Source organism: Bombina bombina, chromosome 6 (assembly GCF_027579735.1).
Source record: "Bombina bombina isolate aBomBom1 chromosome 6, aBomBom1.pri, whole genome shotgun sequence".
Classification (NCBI taxonomy): Eukaryota; Metazoa; Chordata; class Amphibia; order Anura; family Bombinatoridae; genus Bombina; species Bombina bombina.
Genome location: NC_069504.1, coordinates 190,141,062 through 190,162,050, shown reverse-complemented (window position 1 = coordinate 190,162,050; position 20,989 = coordinate 190,141,062). Strand labels below are relative to the sequence as shown.

Sequence of the window (20,989 nt, the reverse complement as noted above, 5' to 3'; positions counted from 1 at the left end):
ACTCACATCTTCAACCTATCTCTCTCTACCGATTCATTCCCATCTTCTTTCAAACAGGCAAAGGTCACTCCCATACTCTAAAAACCCTCCCTTGACCCTAATTCTCATGATAGTTACTGCCCCATATCACTGCTTCCACTAATATCAAAACTCCTGGAAAAACTAGTTTACAACCCACTTCATTTCATCCAACTCCTTGCTTGACCCCCTGCAATATTAATTCCACTCCAAACACTCAACTGAGACTACACTTACCAAGGTTACTAACGATCTTCTTTCTGCTAATATTAATGGCCACTACTCTATACTTATCTTACTTGACCTCTCAGCTGCCTTTGACACAGTTGACAACCCCCTCCTCCTACAGACCCTTAAAGGGACAGTTTACTCAAAAATGTTCTCCCCTTTAATTTGTTCCCAATGATCCACTTTACCTGCTGGAGTGTATTAAATTGTTTACAAGTAGCTCCTTTGCCCTTATATTGGCATTTGAAATTGTTAATTTTGCATGTGGTATCCCCACCTATTCTGAAAGTTTGTGGCCGCGCGTACCAGCTATAGATAAGCTTTGTAAACACAGCCAGCAGAAGAAATTACACTCCCAGTGCGATAAAGCAGAGATAAGGTAATAAAATGTTGATTTTTCATTGTTCTCTCCAAGTACTGGTGATTGTTTTAAGGACAGATATGAGATAAAGAAGCAGGTATATTTGCACAATGTGATACAGTAATGAGATCTGATTATACCTACAAGCTCAACCTATTTTATTAGGCTGTGGCTTCAAAACAAAAAATCAGAGCTTTAATATACACAAATAAACCTTAAAAAGCTAATTTTCATACATTTTTTACTCTGCAGTTGGTAAAAAAAGCAATTGTAAACACATTAAGGGAAAAGCTATTTTACAGTATACTGTCCCTTTAACTCTTGGCCTTTGTGACACTGCCCTTTCTTGGATTCACTCTTATCTTTCTCACATGTCTTTTTACGTGTCATTTGCTGGGGACTTCTCCTCCACTTCTTTCTCACTCTTGTAGTCTTTACCTCCTGTTTCCCAACCTGCTACCCTTCTAGATTGTAAATTCTCATGGGAATAGGGCCCTCAATTCCTCCTGTATGTATTTGTCAATTTCTTTCCTGTCTCTTACAAGTTTTATATCATTGTTTTATTTAAGTGGATTGTACCCATGGACAGTGCTGCCGAATATGTTGGTTCTTCATAAATAAAGTATAATAATAATAATCTAATAAAAATTATTTAAAAAAATAATGCACAAAAACGTTATAAGGGCTCAAATATTTGCAAAGGGCTTTAACATAGAGATACATCATATAAATGCTTATATGTATTTATGGATACAGTGTTCGCCACAGAACATTTTGCCAGCCAGATGGCATTATAAAGGACCCGGAAGGGGTCAATGTAATATTTTCTAATTTGATTTTCAGCTATCAAAGCACAAATTAATTGCACAATTTAATAATATTGGCTAAAAAGGTCCAGGGGAGAACTCTGGTACATACCATATATCTATCTATCTATCTATCTATCTATCATCTATCTATCTATCTATCTATGTGTGTGTCTGCTTGTATTTATATGTGTATTTATGTATTCATAGACATATATACACATATGTCTATGAATACATAAGTTAAATTGTTAAATAGCTAAAATTATGTAAAATCATTTTTAGGCAATACTAATATTTAAAGGGACAGTCTAGTCAAAATTAAACTTTCATGATTCAGAAAGGCCATGCAATTTTAAACAACTTTCCAATTTACTTTTATCATCAAATTTGCTTTGTTCCCTTGGTGGTATTTTTGAAAAGCTAAACACAGGTAGGCTCAATCTGATTTCTAAACCATTGAAAACCACCTTTTAGTGCGAGGATTTTGAAAGTTGTTCACAGTTAGACAGTACTAGTTCATGTGTGTCATATAGATAACATTATGCTCACTCCCGTGGAGTTATTTAGGACTCTGCATTGATTGGCTAAACTGCATGCCTGTCAAAAGCACTAAGATAAGGGGACAGTCTGCAGAGGCTTAGATACAGGGTAATCACAGAGGTAATAAAAGTGTATTAATATAGCAGTGTTGATTATGTAAAACTGGGAAATGGGTAATAAAGGGATTACCTATCTTTTTAAAAAATAAAAATGCTGGTGTAGACTGTCACTTTAATAAAGTGTTATACTGTGTATTTTCTGTAAATATTTCACATTCCAATGTTCTTCACAAATATGTTCTTTGTATTTTTAAATATATATATATATATATATATATATATATAAAACAAAAAAACATTATTTTTATATATATATATATATATATATATATATATATATATATATATATATATATATTACTAAAAAAGCATATATATATATATATATATATATATATATATATATATATGAATTCTGCTATGTGAAGAACATTGGAATGTGAAATATTTAGTTAGTGCACATGAGAAAATGCGATAGGGTTTGCGTGCAAGTAGGGCGTTAGGTTTTTCCCATGCTCCATCAATGTCTATAGGGGAATACATAAAATATGTAAAACGTAAATGTATAATTAATAGCAGCTAATTACAGGCCTATATTTCTGTATCCTAATATAGCCCTGGCACATACAAGAACACACCACACAACCAGCACTCTACACACACTACACATTCATATCACACACTCACATATACATACACAAACAGCACTCTACACACACTACACATTCACATCACACACTCACATATACACACACAAACAACAATATACACACACTACACATGCACATCACACACACACACACACACACACACACACATATACACACACACAAACAACACTCTACTCACACTAAACATGCACATCACACACACACATATACACACACAAACAGCAATCTACACACACTACACATGTACATCACACACATACATATAAACACACAAACAGCACTCTACACACACTACACATGTACATCACACACACACATATACACACACAAACAGCAATCTACACACACTACACATGTACATCACACACATACATATACACATACAAACAGCACTCTACACACACTACACATGCACATCACACACATATACACACAAACAGCACTCTACACACACTACACATTCACATCACACACACACACACACATATACACACACACAAACAACACTCTACTCATACACATATACACACACAAACAGCACTCTACACACACTACACATGCACATCACACACACATATACACACACAAACAACGCTCTACTCACACTACACATGCACATCACACACACATATACACACACAAACAGCACTCTACACACACTACACATGTACATCACACAAACACATATACAAACACAAACAGCAATCTACACACACTACACATGTACATCACACACACACATATACACACACAAACAGTACTCTACATACACTACACATGCACATCACACACACACAAACAGCACTCTACACACACTACACATGCACATCACACACACACACATATACACACACACACAAACAGCACTCTAAACACACTACACATGCACATCACACACACACATATACGCACACAAACAGCAATCTACACACACTACACATGTACATCACACACACACATATACACACACAAACAGTACTCTACATACACTACACATACACATCACACACACACAAACAGCACTCTACACACACTACACATGCACATGACACACACACATATACACACACGAACAACACTCTACACACACTACACATGCACATCACACACACACACATATACACACACACAAACAGGACTCTAAACACACTACAAATGCACATCACACACACACATATACACACACACACAAACAGCACTCTAAACACACTACACATGCACATCATACACACACATATACACACACAAACAACACTCTGTGAAATATTTACAGTAAATACATAGTTTAAACCTTTATTAAATATGAATATTGTATAAATATGCTTTTTTCATCTACTTAATGGCAAAGGGCTCAATGGCACTTCTATATATGTCTGTATGTGTGTACATATGCATTTATGTGTTTATATGTGTATATATCTCTGTAAATACACACACACACATATATATATATGAGCTCAAACTAAATAAAAGAGAAATTTACTGGATGTTTGTTCTTAAAACTACCATTCCACATGGCCTAAATATTAGGAGAGATCTTGACACATTTACATGAGTTAATATGTGTCCTTCTCCTAATATTATATTTACTATATATATTTTTTTTCTCAGCTATCAATTACAGTTAGGTGTCCATGTAACATAGGAGTTTTTACAGAAATACGTTTTACATTTTCTGTTTGTTTTTTTCTATTCAATTATTTTTTCCTTAGTAGGTCTAAATTAATAAATTTATTATTTGAGATAAATACAAGAAATAATATCACATGATTAAAATGAATTTACTAAAATGTATCTAGGCCACAAGTTTATTGTAACAAATATAGTACACCAATATTTATGCAGATACTGTCTCTTTAACATATCAAGGGAGTTTGTCCCTTTAAAAAGGAGGTGTGCACAGGTAATTACCTATGCAGTGATCAAGTGCGCAGGCACGAAACATGTATGCAACGTTCCTGTCCACACTGATGTGATTTTAAATGTCTATCTACCGTGCTACGGTTTTTCTGTTTTTAAACTTGGATAAATAAAATTTTGGAATTTTTTACTTTATACCTGTCTGAAGGTGCATTTTGCGCATTTTTTCTCCTATCTCTATACATATTATTTTGGTATTCAGCAAATACCTGAAAATGCTGCATCTGCACTGACCGATTATACTCACTCTCCATTGTGCCGTGCCTACAGAGGTCAGAGGTTGGAGCGGAAGCACACTGAGGACGTCGAGGAACAAGGTGAGAGGAGGTTATTGGCGCTTTCTCTGAGACTTTGTATCAACATATGTTCTCTTTGCTGTGATTAGAGAAAGCTGCCTTTTTCCCTCTTTACTTACTAAATGTCACGCTAACATTTGACGAGTGTTGGGAAGCTGAAAGAAATTGCGGGAGGCAACAGTGGATAACAAACAAAGTGTTCACATATCTAAGCCGGTAACTGAGAAATAGTTATACCGCCAGGAGTATATACAGCTGTTCCAACTGAAGATAATAGCACACATACGGATATCGATCTATACGGCTGAAGAGGAGGTGAGTCATATATTCATTGTTTTGACATAACCGTAGCACATAGTATTTTTTGCATACTTATTGGTGTACAATATGGAAGAAACAGAGGAAAATTCTTATGTATTAAGTGACTTTAAGGAGGGAGAAAACGATACTTTAGATGATTTGATCTTAACTATTGACAATCTATTTTTTGAAATCGATGCCCTCAGAAAAAGGGATATTAAATTAGAGTTGGACATCAAATCATTCTCTATGTATCTTAAAGACAAACGCATTCCCAGAGGACTCCGCATTAGGAAGTTTCCTTCCTTTATTGTCAATGACATGGACTTTATTAACAAATGGAATAGAATTTTGGATATGTGTTCATTTGCGCTCATGAACTTGCTTATAGAATATAAGGAAAGACAAAGAACAGACTTAATTAAAGAAATGAAGGATATACAAGGTAAATTAAAAGCAGTTCAAGGGGATGACAAATGTAACAGTTATGACATGCAGTTTAAAACAAATATGAACACATTCAAAAAGGAATTGTGGCTATTTAAGTCTCGCAAAATGGTGCGAGACAGAAGAGATTATGAGGCCAATCAGGTATACAAATGGACACATGATAATTCTACCTATAAAATCAGGAGTTACAATAGAATTAAGAAACAGAAATTTAATCCAAAATCTGGCAAAACAGTGACTTTCTCTGACACAGAATATGAAGTAGATTCATCAGACAATGAAACAGATATTCCGGCAGTTCTACAAGATCTAGAGCCAGAGGAAGTAACAGAGGTTATAACTACACAGTCAAAAAACGAAGTGTCCTCAAGAAAACCAGCAAGAAAAAAACCCACAGAGGGACAAGGGGCAGAGTCAACAAAGGAAGGAGGTTACAAACAGTACCAGGCCCGTACCAAGAAGAAGCAAAAGGCACAGACAACATACCTAACGAGATCACAAGGACAGAAAGATCTGAAATATGCATGAATAATAATAATGTGTCATCAATTTCTCAAAATATTTACTTAATGAATCTGAATTAAGGTTGCTGTCTAAAGGTCTCAGTTTTGTGCTGACAAGTCAATTTAATCTATTTGAAACCATTCTTGACGTCAACCAATTTGTTCGCAAGATCACATTGCGTAAACATTTCTTTGGCACTAGAGACTTGTCGGCACAAGACTTAGACACTAATGTTCATGATAATCCTGATGATATTGCCTCTAACACTATGTCTTTCCAGGATTGGTGTACTGTTGTGGATTTACAGCAAATGTCACGTGATAATAGTATAGATCCCTCTATCAGTCAGGATTTAAGTAAACCTAATTTTGAAAAATGTAAAAAGAAGAGTTACTTTTATCCGGTACATACCAGAACAAAAGCGATAGAGGTATTTCAAAAAACTGTAGAGGATAAATTGAGGGCATTACATGAAAAAGTAACTAAAAATCGACATTACATATCATTTAACTTAACTAATAAAGAAAGACTAGCACTCAAACAATTGGAAAATAATGCCAATATCACAATAAGGCCATCCGACAAGGGCGGCAATGTTGTTGTGCTTAATACCACTGATTATGTAGCAGAGGCAGTAAGACAACTGTCTGATAATGAAGTATATATTAAACTAAAGGAAAATCCAACTCCATCCTACAGGAAGGAATTACTTAAAATAATACAAGTATTGAAGCACAATAACATTGTAGACATAGAAATAAGTGAAAACTTGATTCCACAACATCCAGTTACACCAATATTTCATATGTTTCCAAAAATACATAAAAGCATGGACTGTCCTCCAGGGTGTCCCATCATTGTGGGAATAGATTCCCTCAATGAACCGCTTTCAGAACTAATAGACACATTTTTGCAGCCTTTGGTCAAACAGATACCAAGCTACATCCAAGACACTACCGATTTATTAAACAAGTTAAAACAAACGAAGTAGAAAGAAACATACAAATTTTGTGTAGTGGATGTGTCTTCTTTGTACACCTCTATTACACATACAAAAGGCATGGTGGCTATGGATAACATGTTTGACCTTTTTGGGAAATTTGAGCCCATAGTGAAGCATTTTCTACTTATGGGCATTGAATATCTTTTAACGCATAATTTTTTTATGTTTGGGAGGGATTTCTATCTGCAAAGACGTGGGACAGCCATGGGGGCAAAATTTGCCCCTTCCTATGCCAATCTTTTTTATGGCATGGTGGGAGCTGTCCCATGTCTTTGCGGATGGAAATCCCTTCAAGGACAAGATCGTTCAGTATTATCGTTATATAGACGATCTGTTTTTTATTTTTGATGGCAGTGATGAAGAGGCTGAACAGTTTCTAAAATTCCTGAATCACAATGAATGTGGTATCTCATTCACAGGAGAAGTCAATCCACATAGTATTAAATTTCTAGATTTAGAGATCATAAGTGATAATGTTACTGGAGTGATAAATACTACATTATATAGGAAAATTACATCAGGAAACACGACATTAGAATACAACTCATGTCATCCTAGACATGTAATCAAAGGAATCCCAAAAGGGGAATATATTAGAGCCAAAAGGAACTGCTCCACTGAAGAAATGTATCAAGAACAGGCACAAATAATCACTACACGATTGACTGAACGAGGCTATAAGACAGATCTTCTAAAGAAGATAAAACATGAGGTAGATTTAACACCTAGAGATAATTTACTCAAATACAAACATCTAAATAGAAAGACTAAACAAATGAACAAACCGAAGATCATAACAACATATAGCAATGATTATCACAAGATATGTAATATTATCAAAGATTCTTTACACATATTGGATACAGACCTAATAATAAAACAAATATTACATCAAGGGTGTGATTATGTCACCAGAAGAGGAAAAACTTTGGGGAATACATTGTCTCCTTCTGATCTTCCACAAGGTTCTAAACAGACATGGTTACCTAAAAAGATAGGGTTCTATAAATGTAGACGCCCAGTTTGTAAGACGTGTAGTCATGTCTTGGAAGGACCAAAATTTAAATCCAATTCTACAGACCAAGAGCATAGTATTAAATATTATATAAATTGCTCCAGTACTCATATTGTGTATCTATTAACTTGCCAACAATGTGGCAAACAGTACACAGGAAAAACTAAACGTTCTTTGAAGGATAGATTTCTAGAACACCTTAGGTCACTGGAAGATATAGATTCTGATACCCCAGTAGCAAGACACTGTAGGGAATGTCACAATTCAGACATTTCTAAACTGACCATTCAAGGTATAGATCATGTTCCTGTTTGGAAAAGAGGAGGTAGTAGAGAGAACAAACTAAATAAAAGAGAAATTTACTGGATGTTTGTTCTTAAAACTACCATTCCACATGGCCTAAATATTAGGAGAGATCTTGACACATTTACATGAGTTAATATGTGTCCTTCTCCTAATATTATATTTACTATATATTTTTTTTTCTCAGCTATCAATTACAGTTAGGTGTCAATGTAACATAGGAGTTTTTACAGAAATACGTTTTACATTTTCTGTTTGTTTTTTTCTATTCAATTATTTTTTCCTTAGTAGGTCTAAATTAATAAATGTATTATTTGAGATATATATACAAGAAATAATATCACATGATTAAAATGAATTTACTAAAATGTATATTTGTCACAAGTTTATTGTAACAAATATAGTACACCAATATTTATGCAGATACTGTCTCTTTAACATATCAAGGGAGTTTGTCCCTTTAAAAAGGAGGTGTGCACAGGTAATTACCTATGCAGTGATCAAGTGCGCAGGCACGAAACATGTATGCAACGTTCCTGTCCACACTGATGTGATTTTAAATGTCTATCTACCGTGCTACGGTTTTTCTGTTTTTAAATTTTTTACTTTATACCGGTCTGAAGGTGTATTTTGCGCATTTTTCTCCTATCTCTATACATATATATATATATATATATATATATATATATATATATATATATATATATATATATTGGTAGAGGTTTTAAGTCAAAATTAAACTTATACCAGTTGGATAGAGCGTGTAATTTTAAAGTACTTTCCAATTTACTTAGTTCTCTTAGTATCCTTTGGTAAAGAGAAATCATAGGTGAGATCAGGAGTGTGCATGTGTCCTTAGACATCTGGCAGCAGTGTCTGCAACAATGTTTATAGCAATGTTATACATAGTTGCATACACAGATGACATAATGCTACAAACACTCTATAACAGCAGAATTTGCAATTATGTATAAAATAATTTTAAGCATTTTTGCAAACACTTTCCTGTTGGCTAAGGACATGTGCACACTTTTAAGCTCACCTAGGATTACTCTTTAACAAACAATACCAGGAGAACTAAGGGACTTCATGGGGAAATCCCAATTTTGATAAGTGTCCAAAATGCAAGTTACCTGCTGCAGATCTAACCCATTTAGGGTTAGATTGCAAGTGAAGCGGTATTTTACACTACCGCTAGAGCGATAACTCCACTAGAATAAACCCCTTAGTGAACAGACCATTTTTCAATACAGCTTGTAACTTGCTGTAATAGGTATCCAACAGACAGAACATATAATGTAAGAGTGCATTGCATAGTGCTAGAACTTGGTTTAAGGGACACTCAAGTCAAAATGAAACTTTCATGATTCAGATACAGCATGCAATTTTAAACAACTTTTCAGTTTACATCCATTCACAAAATATGCACAGTCTTTTTATATTTACAGTATTTGAGTCACCAGCTCCTACTGAGCATGTGCAAGAATTCATAGAATATACGTATATGTGCATTTGTGATTGGCAGGTGGCTGTCACATGATGCAGTGGGAGTGAAAAAATAAACATAACTTTGAAATTTGTCAGAAAAAAAATCTACTACTTATTTGAAGTTCAGACGATGTGCTATTGCTTTGTCATGTTATCATCATGCATTTATTGATTATGCAAATCGTCTGTCTTTACTGATCCTTTAACCAGGAAGGAGCCTCACTGACAAAATTAACGCCTAGGTAGCAGCCTACATTTGTTTGCATGGTCCTTATTAATGCTAGAATTTATTATGATGTATTGTTATCATTTTAATTGTCTCAGAAATATGTTCCAACATTTAAAAGTAAAGAAGTAAATAAATTATAAGATTTAACAAACTGGTTTGAGTTTAGAAACTGACAGAGTAAAAACACCCTTCTGCCATTGGCACTGTTTATATTCACTAACTGTAAATTGGTTTGCAAGTGTTTAACATTTGGAATATAAAGGGCAAGTACATCAACAGTAAATCTATTTTATCCTATACTAATTTTATTCTTGCTAGATTATAGATCATCATTATTATTATTATCATTTACAGTGCCAAATTAGCTACGCAAGGCTGAGATTTTAAAAGCTTGATGTGATCTGCCAATAATAACATTTGAACTGTCACGCATACTTGGCTGGTATAATTTATCTAGCAAAAACAATGTTTTACTGATGGGGAATAGATTTGACTTTGAAGTTTAATAATGTTTCAGTGTCACTGTGTATCAGGGCCTGAGTGCTGTGTGTGTGGGGTGGGGTGGGGGGGTCATAGCAGCTATAGCAGCTAGTCTATACATAGGTGTGTGCAGAATGGGAGGAATCCTAATGCAGTTGAGCCGTTTTTACTGCAGGTTGCAGATCTTTCTCTCTCTCTATCTATCTATCTATCTATCTATCTATCTATCTATCTATCTATCTATCTTCTATATATCATCTACCTATCATCTATCTATCTACCTATCTATCTATCTATCTATCTATCTATCTACCTATCATCTACCTATCATCTATCTATCTGTCTATCTATCTATCTATCTATCTATATCTATCTATCATCTATCTATCATCTACCTATTATCTATCTATCTATCTATCTATCTATCATCTACCTATCATCTATCTATCTATCTGTCTATCTATCTATCTATCTATCTATCTATCTATCTATCTATCTATCATCTACCTATCATCTATCTATCTGTCTGTCTGTCTATCTATCTATCTATCTATCATCTACCTATCATCTATCTATCTGTCTGTCTATCTATCTATCTATCTATCTATCTATCTATCTTCTATCTATCATCTGTCTATCATCTATCTATCTACCTATCTATCTATCTATCTATCTATCTATATCTATCTATCATCTATCTATCATCTACCTATTATCTATCTATCTATCTATCTATCTATCTATCTATCATCTATCATCTACCTATTATCTATCTATCTACCTATCTATCTATCTATCTATCTATCTATCTATCTATGTCTATCATCTATCTATCATCTACCTATTATCTATCTATCTATCTATCTATCTATCTGTCTGTCTATCCTCACAATTATTATACAGAGCAGCATGTATATTATTGCTATTGCTTAATACTGAGTTACCTATGGGGGACCCCCAAACATTTCTGCACCAGGGCCCTCTGCTGAGAAGATATGCTACTGAACATACAATTGTAAACAACTTTCCTTTTTTAGTTCTTTTATCAATTTTGCTTCATACTCTTCGTAAGGTTTATTGAAGGAGCAGTAATGCACTATTGGGAGCTAGCTGAGCACATCGGTAAGCCAATGATAAGAGGTATATATGTACAGCAACCAATCACCAGCTCCTGTGCCTACCTAAATATGCTTTTCAACAAAAAATACCAAGTGAACAAAGCAAATTAGATAATAAAAGTAAATTGGAAAATTGTTTGAAAAGATATGCTCTATCAGAATCATGTAAAACATTTTGGGGTTTCATGTCCCTTTAAGCAAAGACATAATTACTTAGACACAGGGGCTGATTTATCAAGCTCCGTATGGAGTTTGATGCCCCGTATTTCTGGCGAGCCTTTAGGCTTGCCTGTAAACAGAAGTTCCACGTAATGGCTATTTTAATCAATGCACTGCTTCTCAATGCTTTTCAATAGCAGTCACATGACTGGGAAAAAAGGTTGTTATTCTGAAATGGTGTAAATTGAACCGTTGTAAACCGAGGGCCACCTGTGTGTATATATATATATATATATATATATATATATATAAAAACTCTGGAATATATTTTCAATATTTATTTTGCCCCCTTTTCCTGTAATACCATTGGCTGCACACTCTAGTGACTTATTTACAACTGTCCTTAATGGCCACATCAGATAAAGTAACCTTAGTTACAACATGGCAGCTCCCATTGTTTTATAGACACTAAAACATTATACACTTATTTTGCCATTAAATAAAAAAAAAACGAATGAAACTTAAAAAAATGTAGCTTTTCTTTTCTTGGACTGCATCATTCTATCTAGCATTTATTTAGTGTTTAATGCCCCTTTAAACAGACATAAAAGTTAAAAAAGAAGACACTCTAATGTGTCAAAGCATTTTATTATTGCACTATCGCTTACTAAAGTCCACTCCAGAGCAGCAATGTGCTACTGGGAGCCATCTGAACACATCTGGTGAGCCAATGAAAAGAGGCATATGTGAATAGTCACCAACAGCTAGCGCCCAGTAGAGCATTGCTGCTTCTTTTCAACAAAGGATGCTAATAGAACAAAGTCAATTTTATAATAAATAAATTACGAAATCTCTTAAAATCGCATCCTCTACCTGAACTATGAAAGTTTAATTTTGACTTTCATGTCCATTTAAGTTTAAAATTATTGTATAGCTCAGTGGTGAGCAACTTTTGTCACATGTGCCGAGTGTCACACTCAGAGTCATTTTTAACAGTGGTGCACTGTGGACTGACACGTACACCCTTTGGTTCCAGCCCTGTCAAATTTCTGGGGGGTGGGGGGGAAGCAGCCAGGTCAAGTGTTATCCTTCTCTTCACTTCTCTCACACAGGTTCCATGCGCAGTTCTTAAGGAACAAAGCACTACAAGCTAGAAACCCAAAGCAATAGACAGCAGGTGGGGAGGCTTGGGGGAAATTAAGGTTAGGGGCTGCCAGAGGAACTTTAGGGGCAGGTAACTTAGACTAATTATGGCTAAAGGGTGAGAGATGGGCTGTAGGGCCAAAGGTCTGATGTGGATATGTGCTTAACATAATGGCTGCAGGGCTAGGAGTCCAATCTGATGTTCAGCCTTCATTATTATTATTATACAAGCATTTGTTTTTTATTTTCAAAATGAATGCAAAAGATAACATTATAATATTGTTTTGACACAGTGCTCATTAAAGGGATAGTAAAGTCCAAATTAAACTTTCATGATTCAGATAGGGCCCACAGTTTTAAACAACTTTCTCATTTACTTTCATAATCAATGTTGCTTTGTTCTCTTGGTATTCTTAGTTGAAAGCTAAACCTAGGTAGGCTCATATGTTTCTAAGCCCTTGAAGGCCGCCTCTTATCTAAATGCATGTGGCAGTTTTTCACAGCTAGAGGGTGTTAGTTCATGTGTTTCATATAAATAACATTGTGCTCATGTTCGTGGAGTTATTTAAGAGCCAACAATAATTTCCTGTAATACAAGTCTGTCTGCAGAAGCTTAGATACAGGGTAATTACAGAAAAAGTATAATTCTATAACAGTGTTGGTTATGCAAAACTGGGGAATGGTATAGGGATGATCTATCTTTTTAAACAATAACATTTTTGGTGTTTATTATCCCTTGCCAGACACAGTATATCTATTATTGTTTGTGATTATTTCATAAAATGGATAAATAAATGGTTAAATGTTTGTAGTATTGCACTGTGTGTGCTTGTCTGAGACAAAATTTGCTTGTACTTATGTGGAAGTAGACTTCATCTGACATTTTCTAGTATATGTCAAACAAAAGGATAGCAGTTATTTAGGTTCTGAGTCATTGGTAGCAAACAGAAAACAAAAGTTATAAATCACCAAGTATATCTGAAAACAATAACACTTATTGAAATTGTAAACTAAAAATAATTAAAAGTATATCAAACTGGCATTGTACTCAAAACTGTTTAATTTTAAATTTAATCAATTATAGCAATATCAGTTGTGCAATCCCTAATAAAGCTCACTGGCTGATAACTACTTCCTGCTAATGATTGGCTAATAGTACTTCCTGACAATGATTATTGGCTGAAAAGTTCTTCCTGATAATATTTATACTTAAATGTTGCTCTTTAAATATATAAAAAAAAATATTACTGTAGCCCTTTAACATAACTCTGTTTTAGAGTAAGACTTTATTAATGGATTTCTGATTTAAACAGCTAACCGAGCAACTAGTTTTAAACCAGTTAGCCTGTGACACCCATAGTTTATTTTTCTAAAATTAAGCGACACCTCAAAGTGTCAGTAAATTGTGGATAAAGTCAAACAAATTACAGTCTTTGTTAAATAAAGATTAGCATAACTAATTTTCCAATGTCAGAACACAATAGTATCTGTAACAATGTGTAACAAAAGTATTTCTATCCTTCCAGGGGTACTTGAAATATTAGATTGGTAAAAGTTTAACTCTACAATTACTTATTCATAAATACATTGTTTTTTTTTTAATAAATTGTGACATTAAGCAATATTTACAACACTCATCTAATACATATGCTCATGTCATTAGTTTAAAATAATGATTCTAATACTTTAATAAGAACTAAATGCCTTGGTGGAGTTTACATTTTTTTCCTAAAATATTCATTTACTTTAGAGCAGGGTTACATAAGCACAAACAGACACAAACACACACACAAACAAATACACAGTGCCTGTGTCACTTTTCATACTAACAAAAACAAAAACACATATATTTGGAGTCATATAACAGCCACTTTACATAATAAGCTTATTCTTCATTTCATCCTCTCTATGAACACCTCTTCCTTTTGTCTCTGTCATCGTAAACCATAAAAAAACTGGCTTGATTGTAAGGCCTCATGAAGACAAGACCTCTGACTCTCTCTTTATATCTTTCAGTATATGTTTTGGTTACGTTCTCAAATGCATTTTTTGCATAATTGCACAGTAGAATATATTGCGTTACAGTAATATTCATGTCTGTACTGCACTTGAACAGATTATATTGCCATAATCTGTTGTAGTGACAATAATGTCTTTTTTTTACGCAAATGAGCACCTGGGGCAGAGAAATATGGGGATAAAATCAAAATTGGTAAAAGCGATCCAACAGATTTTGGGGAACACCACCTTGATCAGGAGCTAAATTGCCTATAGAAAGAATTTTATCATCACAAAGACTATTATGTTATTTGAGTGAACATATACTTTACTATATCACAACACTGACACACTGGAGCCGATTTATTAGGGGTCGAATTGCCCCTGATGTCCCTGTTTCCACACAAGCCTTCAGGCTCGCCGGAAACAGACTTTATGAAGCAACGGTCTTAAGACCACTGCTCCTTAACTGGTCCGCTGCCTCTGAGGCTACGGACATCAATCCAACCAATCCTATACAATCCTATACGGTCCGGTTGATTGACACACCCTGCTAGCTGCCGATTGCACAAGCAGTTCACCAGAACTACAGCGTATCATGTCTGCCAGACATTGGTAAATCGGCCCCCAAGTCCCAACATTTGTTTTTGTTCACTATTTCTATATGTGTTATTTCAAATACATTCTTTGAATTTTTTTTAGATGGTTTAGTGATTTCATAGTAGGCAGCAAGTAGATGTAAAGTATATTGTTCAACATTATTTGAAGCCATATACTGTATGTACCTTGGTGTGTAAGTATGGGGTCAATTACAATCCTTCAGAAAAATGTATCAACTTATTTATCTACAAAACAACTCTTAGACTTTAATAGTTTTTTGATTGATAATCATTAGATACATTATTCTAAAGTGTTTTGATGACCCCTATATTCTTTTTCATTGACTACATTTTACATATTTTGAGTTATATATATTTATATGCTGATGAAATTATGACAAGGTTAATAAATGTTGTCTGTGTTATTTATAAACATACTTTTAAAATAGAAACATTTCATTTTCATATCTATCTTTCTGAATGTTAATGTATGATCAACCTTGTGTGAATATTAAAAAAAGGAAACATTTACTTAAAAATACAAGTAATGTAACATGCAAAGCTTAATGGGACTCTCAAGTCAAAATGAAACTTTCATGATTCAGATAGAGCATGCAATTTTAAACAACTTTCCAATTTAATTCCATTAACAAAATGTGCACAGTCTTTTTATATTTACTCTTTTTGAGTCACCAACTCATACTGAGCATGTGCAGAATTTACAGAATATACGTATATGCATGTGTGATTGGCTGATGGCTGTCACATGATACAGGGGAGTGGAAATAGACATAAAAAAAATCTACTACTCATTTGAAGTTCTAACTACGTGCTATTCTATTGTCTTTTTATTATGTATTTGATAATTATGCAAATCTACTGTATTTATGGGTCCTTAAAACTAATGCTAACAAACCAAAAAAAGGTTTTAAACCTAACACCTTTGACTTCCCTTGCAGTGAGCGAGATCAGTGAGATTGATAGACTCACCTTGATGCTGACTTCAGACAACTTTTTTTCAGTCTCTCTGCTGCCTCTTCCATTTGTTTATTAATCTCCGCCACCTGCTGTTTCTTTTGACATGTCAGTATATAATTTTGTCCATCATTGTTATCCCAAAATGTGCCAAGCGGTGTTTCATAGCATATGCAGAATTCAACTTTGGCTCCATCTTTCTGATATGGAGGTACCAATGCAATATGGAAGAAAAATTGATCTGTGTCGCCATTGCAAGAGTCAGGAATATATTCTGCTATGAAATCATAAAAATGCTGCCATTCATCAAGGGATGTTCGCACATATACTTGTTTTTCAAAAGACAAATTAAGAACTCGAATAATTCCTTTCACGGTAGTTACCCCTGGCAGAGAGTCCAATGATTCTAGTATCACCTTTTTTGTGCGCAATTTTTCTGTAATGCTATAACTTGAAGGCAATGGAAAGGTTGGGGATAAAACGTATTCCACAACTGGGATACTTTCTTTTTCATAAACAGGAGGTTGTGATACAGTTGGCAGATCCCATGTGTCAAACTCTTTAACAGAAACCAGATCAAAACCAAAAGCATCTGCAAAGGAAACCTTTCTTGCTATAGTTGTTGGGGGCTCCAAGTCTCCTTCATCTGAAGACACAGAACTCCGTCTTCTTGGAAGTGGAGAGAAGCGTGGCTTTATAGTGGCTCTTACATCCTCTTCATCGACAGAGGAATCACCTGTGGTTGGAGGTTCTAATAAATTACTTTTATTTAGGTTGTTTTCTTCAAAAGTCTCCATTGGGCTCTCTGTTGTACACAGCACAAGATCAGTGCAGCTACTGGCAAATGACATTTGAGACACTGAAAGTCAGGATCAGGATTAATGTTACAGATGACATTGCAAAGGGGAGTCAAGCCTATTAATAAGCATGGTGGCTTGCAAACTATGCTGGCCTTCTCCCTAAAGGTTTTAAATCTGATACCCTTAGTGTCACTGTTTTAAAAGCATAGCAAGTAGTTTTATTGTAAATGTCCCATTTTTCCCCCCATACGTTCTCTTTTATTAAGCTATAGATTACAATGTAATGATAAAAACAAGTTATCTGAAATGTAACTCTAGATTTATAGCCATATTTTGTTTAAGATATTTTTTTATGACAATGACATACAAATGTGGTTTTAAATAATGCACCTTCGTTTCAGTGGATATATTTTATTATAGTGCAAATTAAGAGGCAAATCCCATTCTAACTGAATATTCTATATAAAATAATTTATAAATGCTTTTCGTAGGTATATTCTGTGATAAGACTTTCAACTGCATTAGAACCTACTACATAGTTTTATGGGGAAAGATCAAGTGTAATTAGCAGCTTAAAAAAACAAAACAGAATACATATTTGCACTAATTCATTTAGTGCATCAGAGACTGTAAATCCATGCTATAATGCCAGTGTGGGACATCTAAACTTACTACAATATTACTAAATTCAGGATTTCAAATACTATAGATCCTAAATGCAACAAAATGTCTTACTAGTATTAATAGATTTTCTTTATTTCCTTTAGAAATGTGCTCCTACTTGTTGCACATGCTGAATGATAACTCTCAAGTATAATCATAGTGACAGCTTGATACAGAGAGAACATATAGCCCTTAAGTCAGTGCTTTCCAAACTGTGTGTCGGGACACACTAGTGTGTTGGCAGCAGTGTGTAGGTGTGTCCCTGCTTCAGCACTAATTTATTTAAATTTAATTTTTTTTTTTTTTTTTTGGTTTCTGCCTTTCCGCCTGCCTGCTACGCATATCACATGGTTGACAAGTGATTGATACCTAGTGAGTCACAGATCATCTTAACCTATTGGCGCAGCTCAGTGGGAACTGAAACTATTGCCATTGGCGGCTCCTGGCTGCACGTGTAGTCTCCTTAATTGGCTTGTGACTGCATGTGTAGTCTCCTTAATCGGCTCGTGACTGCATGTGTAGTCAGTGAGTGGGACAGCAGTGTGTTTGCAGCGCGGGCAGTAGTCAATCAGACTCACTGAGCTCTGAGGGCGGCAGCTTAAACGCTGAGCTGAAGTCAGTGTGGGTTTTTTTTTTGCAGCTAGCTCCCAGTAGTGCATTGCTGCTGCTGCTCTTGATATATGGATAGGAAGGGGGAGCTTAAAAAATGCTTGATGATGAAATGCGAGTGTCTTTATCTAACATTCCACCAAATATTCAGAAACTGTGTTCATCCCATCAACCTCATACATTCCATTAAAATAGTAAGTAGCTATTGGTGTTATTCTTGCACATACAAGAATATATCGTATCTCTTAAAACAAGTTCGTTTAACCTCCTTTTTGCTAAAACAACTGAATTACTGTGTCGTGAAATGATGTAGGTCTAAAAAGTGTGTCCCCAACATGAAAAGTTTGGAAAGCTCTGCCTTAAGTGGATGGTTCTCTTTAGGAGAGGGGACTGCAGCTGATGGGCTGTTATCCATTTTGCTTTGAATCTGTTTAGGTATTGTCAAAAACTTACCATTGTCAATAAGTTTGCATTAGGTACCTTTTAATTTAGGTTTTACAAAGTTTTTTGTAGTAAGCATTAGCAAAAAAATCACAGCACTCCATTTGGTTTATATTAAAATAAATAAATCCTACCTGAAATACAAGCCAGAAGCAGTGCAGTCCTTATGAATTACATTTGTCATTTCAAGAACTATGATCATGTTTAACTATTTTATCATTTTAAAGAAAAATCAATGCACATACGGTAAATTATGACTGCTTAAATGTGTGCTTTGAGTTATATTAAAGTTAGTCCTATCAGTTCAGCAGGTGAGAAGAATGTTTTATGTATTTGCCAGAAAGCTCCAAGCGACATAAAACCCAACATTTTTCTTTCATGATTCGGATAGATCATAACATTTTAAACAACTTTCCAATTTACTTCTATTATCAAATTTGTTTTGCTCCCTTGGTATCCTTTGTTGAAGAAGCAGCATTTATAAAGTTTGTAACTGGGACACCCAAATTTTAAAGGGATATGAAACCCAATTTTTTTTTATCTCATGATTCTGATAGAGCATGCAATCTTAAGCCACTTTCTAAATTACTCGTATTATCAATTTTTCTTCGTTCTCTTGGTATCTTTATTCGAACTTAGCGACCAATCATCAAGAGCTACCTAGGATGCTGAATAAAAAATGGGCCGGCTCCTAAGCTTACATTCCTGCTTTTGAAATAAAGATACCAAGAGAACGAAGAAAATGTGAGAATAGGAGTAATTTGGAAAGTTGCTTAAAACTGCATGTTCTATCTGAATCATGAAAGAAAAAATTTGGGTTTCATGTCCCATTAAATCACTTAAAAGTAGACTTGTGCGTGATCGAAAAATTTGTTTTGCTTCATTTCGTTTCAATTCGGGTCGTAAAAAAATTCTGTTCGAGACATTCGGAATAATTTGGTATGTGTCAGTAATTCGGTTTCAGAATTTATTTGTGTCGTTCAAAATTTTTAAATTCGGATGCATTCAAAACTGTTACCGAATTATTATTAATGTCGGACTGAATCTTTATTATGGACTGAATCGTTATTTCTAACTAATGTTCCGGCGATTGCCGAAACAAAATTATGTTTAATCACCGCCACCACCCACGCCGCCACTAAATAAAGCTATTAACCCCTAAATCACCATCCCCCCACATCACTAACACTACCTAAACCTATTAACCCCTAAACCGCCGCCCCCACATCGCCGACACTAACAAAATAACAAAATAAACCTATTAACCCCTAAACCGCACCCCCCAGATCGCCAACACTACCTAAATCTTTTAACCCCTAAACCACCATTCCCAAACATTGCCAAAACTAAATAAATCACTAAATAAAGTATTAACCCCTAAACCGCCATTCCCCGACATTGCTGACACTAAGTAAAACTATTAACCCCTAAACCACACCCCTTCACATCACTAACTCTACCTAAACCTATTAACCCCTAAAGCGTTGTTCCCAAACATCGCCAACACTAACTAAACCTGTTAACCCCTAAAACACAGATCCCTGACTTTGCTGACACAAACTAAACATATTAACCCTTAAAACGCACCCCCCCCACATCGCCAACACTAACTAAACCTATTAATTAACCCCTAAACCGCCGCCCCCCCACATCGCAACAACCTAAATTAAACTATATTAACCCCTAAACCTAACACCCCAACCTGACCCTAAACCTAACCCTAAACCTAACACCCCGAAACTTTAACATAATTTAAATAGAACTAAATTAAAGTTTAAATTATTAACTAAATAATACCTATTTAAATCTA

General features: G+C 34.8%; 1 protein-coding gene across 1 annotated transcript in view; it reads right to left on the bottom strand.

Annotated features, from left to right (window-relative positions):
- Window positions 1-17,542, bottom strand: part of PPP1R3A (protein phosphatase 1 regulatory subunit 3A) — a 125,147-nt gene extending 107,605 nt beyond the window's left edge. The window contains exon 1 of the mRNA XM_053716715.1: window positions 16,682-17,542. Coding sequence (XP_053572690.1) covers window positions 16,682-17,517 — 836 coding nt within the window. The 5' untranslated portion in view covers window positions 17,518-17,542. The remainder of the gene's footprint in view (window positions 1-16,681) is intronic.
- Between the last annotated feature and the right edge of the window lie 3,447 nt (window positions 17,543-20,989).